The sequence below is a fragment of the Lepisma saccharinum genome, chromosome 24 (assembly GCF_977018435.1).
Source record: "Lepisma saccharinum chromosome 24, izLepSacc3.1, whole genome shotgun sequence".
NCBI lineage: Eukaryota > Metazoa > Arthropoda > Insecta > Zygentoma > Lepismatidae > Lepisma > Lepisma saccharinum.
The window spans coordinates 52,935,426-52,950,931 of NC_139252.1; the positions used below are offsets into that span (position 1 = coordinate 52,935,426).

Consider the following 15,506-nt stretch of genomic DNA (forward strand, 5'->3'; position numbering starts at 1 on the left):
GAGATTATATTGCAGGAATCTTACGCGTAGGAACCTAGATAACACGAAAGCTTGTGGCAAGCTTGAGGTAGTTTGCTTGTAACTTGTCAAAGCCAGTTGGATACGGCAAGCTTGTTTCAAGCGTGCACCTTTCTGTGACAAGCTTGGTTCAATTTTGACACATGGTAACTAGTTGACTTGATTCAACCCTGATGTAAGCAAGCTAAGAGCTCTTGCCATTATATGTTTGCACCAAGTTTCCTTCAAGCTTGCAGCAAATTTTCTGTGCTATCTGGGAATATAGTGCATGTGATAATACCATTCAACGTAGGTGCAATTTTTGTTGTGAAACCTTATGAGATGTAGAGCAACGACTAATATATTCATGTGCGAAATAACACTAACCAGAACTAACACATAGGAAAGTTACTATATCTAGAAGTCATGTGGTTTATATTAACTTCGTTCTTACAGTAGATACAGACGACCAATTTTGCTTTCCTAATCCATTTTCTTACAATAATGTAAGTGCGTGGACTTACCTTGGGAACGCGAGGCGAAGGTCTTGCTTGAGCTTGCCCAGAAGCTCAGAGACTGTGGAAAACTGCCTGAGGCTCATCTCCCCGTTGATGGCCGTGAGGTTGGGGTTCCGGTAGTCCCTCGGCGGCTCCTGGGACCGGGACTTCCACCTCGGGGGCGTGCCCCCGCGGGAGTTGCTCTGCGGCGTTTCCTCCGGAGGGGCCACGTACAACGTCGGCCCGCTGCGGCGTCCGTACTTCCGGAGGGACAGCGCGTAGTCCTCTGCATTGTATACCGGTGGTCTCTGTTCCTGGAATAACAAGAAACAAAGAAATTCTCAGTCTCCCTCTTGATACAGACACAGAAAAGTTGGGTAATATAGACCGGGTCGGTTTCACAGTCGCTCGCCTCGTAGAAGTGCGCTTTTTTACAGAACATTTTCGTCCATTGTCGGTTGATTTGCACCCGGGACAAAAATGATGTATAAAGTATAGAATTGAGACAATACTAAATGAGGCGAGTGTATAATATCTGTAACGAACCCTTCACCCTTGATCGTTTCATGAACATGCATTAGATTTTACAGCAGAATACGTCACAACTGAAAGGTTAAATAGGAAGTCACTATAGAGCCGCCAAACGGGCTGCTTGAACAAATCAATGGTGGAGTGACGCCACAAAGACGTACATACAACAACTCGAAAATGTGTGCATTATTTCCATTAATAAAAGTTTTAATACTACAGACTTACATTACGGTGAAAAGTTTAGTAAAATATTCTGCTTTGCTTTGTTGTATTATTTATCACATATCTCCAGAAGAGGCTACTTCATCAACCAACAACAGTTCACTGATTTTTATTGATTCACCCGTATGCACCCACCGTGGACCTTAATAATATCCTATCACAGGATAATGACCCCACTGAGTGACACGTTTTTCTATAGTTTGTCGATGTTTGACCACAAACACTCCACAAACAACCAAGTACGTTTCGTCTGGAGTTACACGGACAAATATAAACTGAAAATAATTTCATAGCCACCACTCTGCCAACATTGAGTAAATGGTGTTTATTTATGCACATTGCACCCGTCATGCTAAATTCAGTTCTCTAATCCAAATCACTGGGTGAACAACACCAGGAACACCAGACAAAGTTCTTGGTGAAGCATGTGTTTCAATCTGATAAACGAAGGTATCCGATTTTTCTAGATCACCATAATTCATCCGAAGGCTTCCAAATAAACTCACATTCATTTGATTGAGTAATTAAGAGAAAGTGTGCCAATATTCGTAAAACAGGAGACATTAAAGAGTGATTCGAATGCATGCTTCTTTTTGTTCCTACGCTTATGCCAGGACAATAGAAAGGTGGCTAAAGGTACTGAGAGGGCGAGGCTATATGGAAGCAGCTAGGATTATATTCTGTGATCGTTAAAAGTGAAGCAAATCAAGATGGTGTACATGTTTTAATGTGTAATAATTTTGTTTAGAAATACGGTCTGGCAAAACAACGTACAGTGAAATTAATATATAATATCTTTAGGAAGTTCGTTTAATTAAAACCTACGCAAGTATAGTATTGCAACTTTCACTTCGCAATTACTTGTAAAAGGAATGTACTATGAATGGAGAACAGCCAGCCAACTGAGACATGGCGAATGAAAGATCGTGTATCTCGACATGCTTACACATTCCACTTTAGTGAAAAAAAATCTCGTTCGTTTTTTTCCAGTGGGCTTATTCTGCACTAATTGCCTGATCACAGGATTCCATTCCACACTGACAGGGAAAATGCACTGTTGTAGCAGTCTTTCGGCACTGAACTTAAATTCAGAAGACTTCGATATCTTTCTTGTTTTTGAATTTTCGCAAAAAGGCGCTGAAATTTTCGAGAATAGTGGACAAAATATACGTATACACACACACACACCAAAATATTACCCTCAACTATCAGAATTCGTAAAAATTAACACGATTCTAAGGGTTACGTTACATTTTTCTCCAATATTTCATGTCCCGTTTGATCGACTAGTTTGTTTATGTATGTTTTACAACTAGGTTAACCGCGACGGTGAATTGCGACAACAATAGAGAGAAAGTATCAGCCCAGAATTCTTCTGAAGCTACTTAATGGATGGCCGTCAATATGATGCGAGTTTGCGATCTCCAGAACATGAGCCCGTCACCTTAACCACCTTGATAGTGATACACTTGGGACACTTTTAGCAGAGTCAACTCCAAGTTCCAAATAATAGGCCCCTCCCTCCCTCCTCCGATACCATTATTAAAATTTGCAAAATATGTACATCCAGACATATGTTATTTCTATAACTGCGTTCTCTTCGCGTCAAAACTTTTGACGTAATAACATTCACGTGAGCCAAGCAGCCAATTAGCGTTATTGAAGCGCAAACTGATTCATTCTCTTCATTCATGCTGCGTTTGCATGTTCTGGGACACGATGGCGGACTCGAAGAATGTTATCCACATATTTTACAATTTTTACATACTTCAACGATTTATCTACACGTTTCGGCTAAATAAATATCCGAGACTGATAAAGTATGTGAACCAAAGATGTCACTGCTAGAAGCAACATCTACATCTCGTGCGACAAATGTGAGAAAATTTCATAACACCTCAATGACTTTTGCGTAATCTTGAAGAGTGAAAACAAATGTAACTACAGAGTAGTTCAAGACCATTGAGAACTGCAATCTTATCTGTATCAAATGTGTTTTCTCACTCATGTGAACTGTTTCGTCCTTCAACAGCATGTTACGGAGACGATGCCGATACTCTGAAGGCAGTACTTAACAATTAAACCTTCCTCTGAGGAACAAAATCACATTCTTGCACTTTCGCCAGCAAATTGTATCCCAACGTGCACAATTCATAAGCTGTATTCCTGCAGTGTTGACGCAACATGGGAGAAAGGAGAATGTAATTACTTATAATAATGGATGATCCTTCGTCCCAAATCACGTCAAGCTTCTTTTGTAAAAGAGAAGCCAGTCTATTGTTAAAAACCTCGGCGAAATGCCTTCTTTTGTTCTGGTCAACTGCCCTTGAACAGATACCTTGCTCGCGAAAATGCCTTACGAATCGCAATCCAAATTATCTTCGCATTTGTTTACCTCCGAACGTGCCACAGTGCTTCATAAATCCAGGAGCAAATTTCCCCAAAGAAGAATCGGCCGTGACGTGTTCAGAGCCATGGGGAATGCTCAAGTGGATTTTTCGTTAGACAGGAGCTGGCAATTGTGTGTGACGTCACGGAATTCGTGGGTAGTTTTCTGGAAAGGAATTCGCATTCTGTTTTTAATCAGGTAGCTGTCGTGGTTTCACAAGGTATCATGTAATTTAACTGAGGTTTCGTGGTGCGTTTTGTTTCGTAAGAAGCAGTTAACGTATTCAGAAGAATAGTATTCCCTAATTTGTGTAGTTAATACTTTTGTCTTGGCGTGCCTGTTCAGTTTGTGTTTGTTCTTCTTATATATTACGCTCCTGTCTTATTGCAGGGATTAATCTCATTTGATGTGAAATCAGAACAATATAATTACAAATATATCTATACCAATGCCTGCAAGAACAGAACGTGCAGAGAGAGAAGTATTAGTGATTCGAATTTCCTCTGAATTCATGAAATAGTAAGATACACATTATTTCTGCTTGGTTTCATCTCAGTCGAAATTTTCAAGACTACATCGATTCAACCACTTAAAAATCGAGATAAGAACGAGACCATAGACGAGCCGAGACTTGCTAGTCAAGTACTGTATGGGACCACTTTCGCTCGCTCGTACAGTGGGATCGATGAGTATTACCGTGCAAATTGTCCATCACCATGTTCGTGCACTTTATTTGACCCAATAAGAGCTTCAAGAATTAAACGAAAACTCAAAACAAGCTGTTGACAACTTCTGCATCAGCATACATAAAAATCCATCGCTTAAAAACACATTGGATGTAAGAGAAAAATACAATGGAATATTTTAATGTGACAGTAATCGTAGACACATATGTGTAAAATATCCACCTTGGAAGTTTCAGCCCACAATCATCTATTTCATTTTCATGTATCACTATATTGTTAAGATAGATTAAACTATTTTTTTAATGGAAATGATAACTGTTGACTTAAATGTAAATTTCACAGCGTCTTTCACATCACGATCCACATTTGAGGGCCCACACCCACAGACAAATTACGATTATGCATGTCCTACTGGGCTTCGAGTGTATACCGCTCGTTCTGCCTGTTCGAGCGAAGAAGCAGCTCTCAATTCCGTACGCTATCTGGCGTCGTCCATGCGAACTATTTGGCACTCGACCGAAAGCCTCTCTCTGCAGCACTCTACCTGCGGGTATGCAAGGTTGTATGGAAGTTGTACTTAAATCAAACAGTTCTTAACTATCGGGCGTATTCACACCATGGGAGTGGCTAATTACATTTAGACAGGTTGTTATGTATTGTTTAATGTAATTGTAAAGTAAAACAGTAAGTTGAGATACTTCCAGACACGAGAAGATACGGGGATAAGTAAGACATTGCAATTTGCAGACTCTGAATTCGATCGACAGCGATATATTCTTCCCACTGAATGCACCTTAGCAGATGAAGGCCAAGATTCCTTTAATCCGGGCATGGTCTTCTCTACACCGTGGCTAGCTTCAAATTACTGACGATACCATTCATATACATAACCCCAACATTCTTGAAGGGACTCCCCTCCCCCGCATCCAAAGCCAGTCAGGTGTAGCTAGAGATTGCCGTAGTATTCCGCAAACCAATGACAACAAAAGTCAAATAGATTGCATAACCTTCGGGAAAGAAAAATATTGCATTTCTTGACAGTACGACGATAAGTTCTGGAGTGTGTGGTGTGACTTTTTCCTAAGGCGCTGTAGTATCAAAATCAACCTCTTTTTCCGCGTAACACACTCGGAGAACCGAATTTGTGCAAGTTAACGAGGTTCTGGCGACTTTGCCGCCTCCGATCTTGTGGAGGATTTAGTTCTCACAGCGCATCCAGTCCCATCGCCGCTGTTTTCGGACTTTCGAGACCGGAGTCCACCACATCTTTTCAACTAGCTTCCCAATTGTCCTCAAGAGTCCCGGGTTCGATACCCGGTGGAGTCACATAGTGGTTCGGATCCCACTTTAAACTGTAGGTCCAGTCCCGATTAGCCTTACTGTGCATAAAGTGGACTTTAAAACACCGATTCAATCAATCATTCAATCAATTAATTGTCCTCAAGAGGCTTGTCAACCTAAAATTATGTATTTCACAATTTATATAATGTTATTTGTCACAGTTATTTCTGCTCATTATTAGAAGGACATTGCAGGAACAAGATAGCTTCAAACTGAACGAGATTTTTGTGGGGTAACATTATTATGGTAGAAAATATGCCTAGTTAGGACAAACACGCTTGAAACTGAGAAATACAGTAGATCTCCGGCTGGCCCTAATGTATTTCAGGCCAAGATTTGGATAGCTTGTGGGGGAAGGGGTACGACGTCTGTCCGAAATAAGGACCTCCACTGGCAAAAATTGCTTTGAAAAAGGCTAATTTTATTAATAGATGGTAAACATATTAAAAGTACACGAGCATAACTTGGCCTAAAGTCAAAACTATATAGTTTAGCCTCACGCACGATGATGTTACCCTCACCTCCCCCACCCGGCCTACACATGCACACACAACATATGTCTGGTCCGTCCCAGGCGGAATGGTCAGCACAGACCACTATGACGTCAGGGGTCCCGTGCTCGAATTGACTTGGGTGTTATGTCAGTGCTCTTTCATAATGTCATCACTCATCCTCATCTTCGCGATTAGTCAACAAGTGGCCGAAATGCGACGCTAAATAACAAAAAATCAATGATCAAAATGAGTATGTGTCACATGTAGGAATTAGATTTGAATTTTCATCAATTCTGTTTATAGACAAATCAAATTTACATACCGACACTACATATTTAAATTCACATCGTAATGCTGATCACAGTTAGACCTTTAAAACCTTATACCTTTGTGTCAACTGTCGAGATACATAGAATGAGGCGCGCTAACATTAATTTATAAAATTATTTACAAACAGAGCTAAACAGAGCTGGTACAACAATAACTGCAATGCAAAAAAAAAAAAAAAAAAAAAAAAAAAATGAAAACAGTGATCCGCAATACAAGGCTTCTAAATGACATCGCATTTGTTGGCAACGAATAGCAAAATGAGAACAATGTGCGGTCCAACTACATAAAATTTCAATTGTCCTTTGAAAGACGTGAACGGCCTGTAGGATTATTGTGAAGAAAAGTGGATTAAAAGAAGAAAAGGAGAGAAATTACACGTGCCGGAGCCAGGAATCAAGAAAGAAAGAGGAGCAAAATCGTGACATGTCTATTCCGTCCACAGGATGTTGTATAAATTCACTTAAGAAATCCGAAAAGAAAAACCAGTTTTCTGATGGATTGATAGTGGTTCTTTATGACGGATGTTTGCTGGTTCTGCCAGGAGCTTCCATATCACTCAACAGCGGGGCTAAAACTGGAAGAGAATAGATGAAACCCCAAAGAAATAATCTTGTTTTGAATCATCGTAACTGTGTCGTATACTGGTTAAAGTTGTACAGTGGGATCCATGAGTATTACCGTGCAAATTGTCCATCACCATGCTCGTGCACTTTATTTGACCCAATAAGAGCTTGAAGAATTAAAAGAAAACTCGAAACAAGCTGTTGACAACTTCTGCAGCAGCATACATAAAATCCATCGCTTAAAAACACATGATGTAAGAGAAAAATTAATGAAAATAATCATGGACAATTTGCAGAGCAATACTAGTGGGATCCATAAGTATTGCTCAGCAAATTGTCCATGACTATCTTCATCCTACGTATTTTTAAGGACGGTGTTTTGGTGTTTTGTGTCACTTCTTGAAGCTCTCGTTGCATAAAACAAAAGGATGGACAATTTGCTTGGTAATACTTATGGGTACCACTGTACACCAGACCTGAAATATTTAATCATCAAGCTTTTGTATTTTGTTTTTCGTTGTCCATCATGGCTGTAGCACTTTCGTGTTTACCATGTTTTGTTAATGTTGCCTTGTGTTCAACAAATTTGGTTTATTTCATTTCACTATTCTGCAACTTTTTACTAATTGCGAAATTCGGCAATTCTAAAGCAGAATACACATACGAGGTTATTTGCAAATCTTGTAACGAGTCCTGCCTTTTTATTCTTGTGTCATGACGATGCGATAAATTGAACTAATTCTTTGTATACTAACTTCAAATTACTGAAACCTTTATTCAGATCTTACTAAGAACCTTGTTCAGTCGCTCGGTGTGTCTACATAAGCTCTTAATTTCATTTAGAGGTGTGTATATGAATTTTACCGTTCCTCCAACATTTCACAGGTGCGTCAAGTAATGCTGGAAGAATTCATACGCAGTAAATACAAAGTGTTTCTTGTCTACAGAATCTCGCTAACTACACAAAACAAAGACTACATTATGAAGTGGAAAATTGGTTGTTTAAGTAGAGCCGTGTTCTCGGAACAATTGTGCAAGGAAACAGTTACATAAACTATTATCTTGTACCAACACTGGGTAGAAATTTTAAAGGGTTTTTAAGTTAGTTGCAGATTTATGAAATAACACGTGTAAGAAAGAATCGTGCAAGCAGTTTTACCAGAAAGTGAGATTGAAAAAAAAACGTGCAAAAAAACCATGTAATTAATTCCCTAAAAATTGTATAATTAATTTAGTGTTGATTTCATGTTCAGTCATATTCAATAAAAGCATAATCGTTTCATTACCTTGATATGCATCGCATTTGCAAGAATAAATAAAACATTTTTTAAACAAACGAGCAAAAGCTGACAATTTAAATTGCAAATACTCTTCAGGTAATGAGAATGAAATACGCACGAGCTCTTTACCAATAAACACCACCATTATTGCTTGCAATTGGTCATGCTTGGAATAAGAATAAGTGAAATGGCAGTGTCTGTTTTGTGTATTTTTGAATTCTCACAAAAGTCACGTAGATGCAAAACGTGAGAAAAACAAAACCCTAATTAGTATTTTAGAAATTATTTTAACGTGATTTCCCAAATCGAATGAAAATATATAGTATTGGCTATTGCAATATTACATGATTACTTAGCGGCTTTGATGTCTTATTTTATTCATATAATTTAAAATAAAATGAATTTAAAACTTCTCTTAAGTGCTACCTTCAGAAATGAAACATTTTTCAAACTTACAAGACATAAGTTGTTATAGAACAATATAACAAAACAAAATCGTTTATACGGCTCTTGAAGTCTTTTTCAAAATAGTTAGTTGCCTGTGACATTTCTGATCAAAATAGTTTGTGGAAGATTAAGAAATGCTTACAATGACATAACGCTCATTTTCAAACAACGAAAGCACATTTATTCTCAACAGTTATTTGTTCCAGAGTATTATGTAGCAAAATGCCACGAAGTTCTTAGTAACAAATTGACCACAACATCCATTTTTTAATAACAGCATATTTTTAATAAAGTTTTATCATTATAACGAAATTGTAATTTGCATTTTTTGAAAATATGAGGCAGCATTTTGAACGTAGTTAATAGTTCTTCCTACTAAAAAAATAGCATCACACATATCGTTAAGAACTTCTACTGATGGCAAAATTCTAGGATATATTAAAACTTAACTACCTGAGTACAGTGGGATCCATGAGTATTAACGTGCAAATTGTCCATGACTATTTTCATTAATTTTTCTCTTACATCCTGTGTTTTTAAACGATGGATTTTTATGTATGCTGGTGCAGAAGTTGTCAACAGCTTGTTTTGAGTTTTCTTTTAATTCTTGAAGCTCTTGTTGGGTCAAATAAAGGGCACGAACATGACGATGGACAATTTGCACAGTAATACTCATGGATCCCACTGTACAAATGTTCTACAATTACGACAAAAACATCGTGATACTCTGCATAAAACCTTCAATGTGTATGAATCCCATTTTCCACATCCATATCAACATTCATCTCTGAACCTCGTACTTCGGTCATGTGGATACATTGTTGCTACGAGTACGACCGAAAACACAACATACACAAGCATACACAGACCCTTAGAACAAGACTTCATAATATCATAGAAGTAGAAAGGACAAGAACCTTCAAAAAGTAAAAATGAAGGACATAACTTCCTGAAGAAAGCGAACATGTGTTGCAACATTTATAATAGATCTCGGCACCTTTGGCTAGAAATTGCTAAGAATAGGCGGTGTGAGCCAACAAAACGATGTTCTAGAATTCATCACAAACTTACCAAAATGCAACTTTCCACCAAAATCCTTAGAGCCCTCGCTTTGAAGTTTCTGAGACTCCGGACACTGGAAATCCTTATAACTTTACAACATCTCTTCATTTGGTTGATCTGAAAGCCACAACCTTCTGCCTCTACGGCTTACCAACACTAAGTAGCACAAGCAAACACACCAAGCCACGAAATAAGACTAACACACATTCACAGGAAGCACCCATAATGCGAAGATTGGCTAAAGATGGCCAGCTGCCCGGCTAGAGCTTACGGTACTATCCACAGACTCTTGACAACTGTTTTTTTTGTTCTCTCTCTCTCCCCATGCTTCAGCTTTCTGGAAACTGTTGACTTTGCAATATTGCGCGAGTGTCCACCGAAGTGTGAAACAAGATAGTCTGACACAGGTTTCTTTGCTACAATGGTTATGTGTACCATAAGTGAAAGACGAGAACTTTGGTGCTCTGTGCAAGGGGAAAGCTTTTAACCGTAGAAACTTCTCTGCAACATAGCTCACAGACTATTCTTTGCAGTAGGTAGAAGCTTAACTATCTCACTTTGTTCTGGCGGGATTTCAGTATTCGTAACTACTTCTTCTTCTTCTTCTTTTACAGTTAGATCACGCTCTCGACTATGTCGTCTCGTTTGTAATCCAGTGCGTAATAACATTCCGGGCGGAAGGAAGACGAAGAACCAGCAGTAATTAAGTTGAGCAGGATTTAAGCAACGGAAATGCTCTCTTCCTTGACACGGTGTTGGTGTACTAATGGACTGTTAGGTGCTAATCAAACTTGTAATGTTATTATCGCGTGACTGAAATGTGTAGAAATCGCCAGAAAATTAAGCTGATATGGGTCGCATGAAATCACTATGAAAAATCAAGTGTCGTCGTTTGTTTCTTCTCAGAAATTACATCAACCCAAATAATTACACTGGAGGTGTATTTTGTACGTATTTGTTTTACTTCACGCCTGTTTTCTTCCACTTCTGGCCAATTGGGACGATGAGGACAAGTGGTGATTACATTAAATTGAGGGACACAATCAAATAACATCCTATGGTGCCGCCGGGACTGGAACCCGGGAACTTCAGTGGCGAGATCGAAAGTCGACCACTTCCCGCGTTCAGCCACCGAGGTGGCAATTGTCAGTTTGTCCCAAAAAGATCCATTTACACATAGGATCATTCTTAGAGGACTATGTTCACAGGAAGTGCAAAGTTTCAATTATAATTTTGAACAAACGCTTCTTTTCAACCATGATTCAACTACATACTACTAGCAATATACATTAACGTCCATGAAATGTTCGTCTAAGACAAAAGCCAATTTTGCTAAAATTAAACTTTAAATTTAAATTAATATTTCTCTATTCAGAACCATGATCTTGGCCTTCAGTTGATTGGATGTTAACTTGTGACGATATCATGAGCAGATATAGGCTAATCAGGAAAATTTTTACTGGTTTACGCCTGCTATAGTGAAAAAAATTAAAGCTAAATCTTACCACAGGTTAAAATGGAAGAAAAGTATTACAAACAAAGAATACCATAGGGAAAAATTCCTTCTGCTCCGTGCACAGGTTAAGAAAGACAATTGTAGCTCACACTAATTACATAAAACAGTCTGAAGACCAGATAAGTGTGGACCCTTCTCGATTCTGGTCCTATATCAAAAGTAAAAAGTCCCATTAAAACTGCGAAGCGATTAAAGTCGGCGCAGACATATTGACAGACGAAAATGACATCGCGAATGCCTTTGCAACTTACTTTCATTCTGTGTACGCAGCCGAAAGTGCTAAATATGACGTAAATAATCTGAAAATAGCAATTTCTAACGAACAACTTGATATTTTCACGTTGCGCAACATCCACGTAAGCGAAGTAGAAGCTGCCATCAAGTATTTGAAATCGAAATCAACGACCGGCCCCGACAACATACCACCATATATAGCAAAAGGATGCTGCGATATTTTAAAATATCCCTTGCTGCAAATTTTTAACCTTTCCCTCGATACCAATACTTTTCCTTCAAAATGGAAAACATCGTCGGTCTGTCCTATCCCCAAGTCTCACCAAAGATCAAGCTTAGAAAATTAGACCGATAGCAATCCTTTCTAGTCTTGCTAAAATATTTGAACAAATCATTTACAAGAGGATGTTAGCTCACGTCAATCCTGTTATCTCTCATCAGCATGGATTTACTCCAAAGAGGTCTACCGTAACAAACCTAGTTAACTTTCCCCGTAACGCATGCAATGTACTAGATAACACAGGACAAGTCGATGCAATATACACCGATTTTACTAAGGCATTTGATAAAATTGACCATGATATATTACTACAGAAAATTGCATCATTCAATATTTCACTTAATACTTTAAATTTCTTCGCTTCGTATTTAGCCGATCGAACGCAAACTGTAATATACAGGAAAATCAAAAGTCGTCCCTTGACGCCACATTCTGGTGTTCCCGAAGGGTCCAATCTTGGACCACTTTTGTTTTTAATACTTATCAACGACTTACCAAATTGCATACAAAATTCTCAAAAGTTGCTTTCGCTGACGATCTTAAGCTTTTCCACGAAATAACTACCTCTGACGACTGCTTGAAACTACAGGAAGATGTAGACAGAGTGATTTCTTGGTGTAAAAATAACAAGTTGGATCTTGACCCAACAAGATGCGGCGTAGTCACTTACACAAAACGCAAAGCTCCTTGTGTGTTTCCATACCGTATTAAAAATGTACAAATCACGCGCAAAAATTAAATTAAAGACCTCGGAGTGACCTTCGACACCAAGCTCAAATTTAATAAGCATATTGAAACTGTTACTAAAGACGCTTTCAGAAACTTAGGTCAAACCACGACTTCACGAAAATAGAACCAGTGAAAATACTTTACTATTCCCTCGTACGGGCAAAACTAGAATATGCGTCAGTAATCTGAAATCCCACTCAAATAGACTTAATTTGTAAACTAGAACGTATTCAGTCAAAGTTTCTTAGATATCTCAAATTCAAAGCCTGTGGAGAATATCCAGCATTCGATTCATACGATAATCTAGTCTCAGAGACCAACTTCAGCAAACTAGCACTCCGACGACAAATAAATGACCTGCTCTTTCTGTATAAAGTAATTAACGGTATAATAGACGATTCCATCTTGTTAGCCGTATCATTGAATGTTCCCATCTCCAAAACGCGTCCCAAGCACAAAACCTTTCATTGCCAGAGAGCAAAAACATCAATTCTTTCTGCCTCTCCGGTGTGGAGAGCGTGCAACTCTTTCAACACAATTTCATGTGTAAATAACACACTTGATATTTTTGCAATGAGTTTATACAATTTTAAAAATACTATTACTGGAACACTGAATCTATTGTAGTAGTAATATGTAATTAGAGCACTATAATTGGGCTCCGCCTGTTCAGCTCTATCAATAAATAAATAAATAAATGCTAATATTAATACAGATTACGCTGAAAGAAACTTGTAATTATAATTTTAAAGAATTCAACACTGAGATTTCATCCTGGGTTCAAATACTGGCTAACTTGTGGATGATTGTCTTTGCTCTGACTTCATCAAGCATTATTCCATCGTCGTGGTTGCCGAAAGGTAGAAATGTGCTACGCAAAGTAATTAATAAAATTGTAATGTGGTAACAGCGGTTTTCTGTTCACGGTGAAATAAAATTCAAGCAGGAGGGAAAGGCATACTTCTTTAGGAAGTCTTAACGCATCATTGAAGACTAAAGGTATTGTCTCGGAAAGAAAGTTTCTTCAATCAGCAGGTAAATCTGCAACAATTCAGTATTGCCAACTACAACCAACCAATTTCACTACGGACGCATTTCATTAAAAGTATCAAAGTAAAAAAATCTTACCCATGTTGGTTCACGCGGGAAATTATTAAAAATCTGAAAGCAAAATCACGTCACCACAAAAAATGGAAACAAAGAATGGGAAATTTAACACATCACGAAACTAAGTATAAAACTTTAAGAACGAAATTAAAATGGGAGATCAGTAAAGCTTACCAAAACTATATTGAAACTTCAGAAATCAATCTTGCTCACGATACTAACCAGTTTTGGTCCTTCATTAAAAATCAAAGAAAAATTCCACTCGTGCAGCCAACTAAGTATAATGATAAAACCATTGACGATAATGAAAGTATCCAAGATCTCTTTGCAAAGTATTTTGAATCCGTATATTCCAAAGAACCATCTTTCTACAAAGATCCGCATCCTAATGTAAACATGAACTCACTTCCTAGTATCTTAAATATCTCTGAAATATCACTAAATGAAATTGAGGAAGCCATTAAAAAACTGAAACCTAAAAAATCCGCCGGCCCTGATTCAATCCCCCCTTATGTAATTAAAGGATGTTCGGAAATTCTTAAGTACCCTCTTCACACCCTTTTCAACTTGGCTATCAGAACTTCGAGATTTCCAGCAATGTGGAAAACAACAGAAATCTGTCCGATTCCCAAAGCCGCTGATAAGGCTGACATATGTAACTACAGGCCTATTGCAAAATTGTCAGTACCAGCAAAACTCTTCGAGCAGATAATATACAAACATATATATTTTCATATTAAACCCATTCTTTCCCCCAAACAGCACGGATTTGTCCAAAAACGCTCAAACGTAACCAATCTTGTCGAACTGACAAGCTACATTGCACCCAGTATAGCTAATAAAGGGCAAGTTGACGTTTTATATACAGACTTTTCAAAGGCATTTGATACAGTTCACCACGATATATTAATACAGAAATTAGCCAACAATAGCCTTTCTCCTCCATTTATTACCCTTCTTTCTTCCTATCTGCAGAACCGCCGACAATATGTCGTGTATCAAGGCTGCAGATCAACCGAATTCGTGGCCAGTTCGGGAGTTCCACAGGGGTCGAACCTTGGTCCCTTGCTATATTTAATTTTTATAAACGATTTGCCAGAACTACTCACAAAATGTGAGACATTAATCTTTGCTGATGATGTTAAAATATACAAAAATATCGAAAACGCTGATGACTGTACAATATTACATGAAGAGCTGAATAACTTGCTTCAGTGGTGTGAAATTAATAAAGTCAGCCTAAACCTAAAGAAATGTAAACTTGTATCATTCACCCACAACAGACACCCTATTCAACATTCATACACTATTTCTAATGTGTTAGTACAAAGTGAGAATATAGTTACCGACCTAGGGGTCACTTTTGACAAAAAGTTAACATTCCAATCACATATTGCCCGCATTTTAAGCGAAGCTCACAGAAATTTGGGATTTATAATGAGAATGGGTCATCAATTTAGAAAAAAGGAAACATTTCTCTTGCTATATTATACGCTCGTCAGATCTAAACTCGAATATGCTTCTCTTGTTTGGAACCCGCAATTCAAGAAAGATATCAAAAAATTAGAAAAGCTTCAAAATAAATTTCTCAGATATCTACTATTTAAACTTGATGGTACATATCCAAAACTCACTCCTAGCAACATATTACGCGAAATCTTTAATATTCCGTCACTCGACGAAAGGAGGCAAACAAGTCAAATAACTTTTCTCTCCAAGCTTATCAATGGTAAAATAGATTCTTTTAATCTGTTGTCGAATTTAAATTTTTATGTGCCAAACTGTATGTTAAGGCCCAGAA

General features: G+C 38.0%; 1 protein-coding gene across 2 annotated transcripts in view; it reads right to left on the reverse strand.

Moving 5' to 3' along the window:
* mwh (multiple wing hairs) overlaps window positions 1-15,506 on the reverse strand; it is a 181,767-nt gene that overhangs the window by 33,840 nt on the left and 132,421 nt on the right. Inside the window, exons 1-2 of one of the 2 annotated variants that reach the window (XM_083110271.1) lie at window positions 9,849-10,160; window positions 522-808 (exon numbers count right to left, since the gene is read on the reverse strand). In XM_083110271.1, the coding sequence (XP_082966397.1) occupies window positions 522-808; window positions 9,849-9,947 (386 nt within the window). In that variant the 5' untranslated portion in view covers window positions 9,948-10,160. Of the gene's footprint in view, window positions 1-521; window positions 809-9,848; window positions 10,161-15,506 lie in introns of those variants that run through there. The other variant, XM_083110272.1, reaches the window with a different exon arrangement.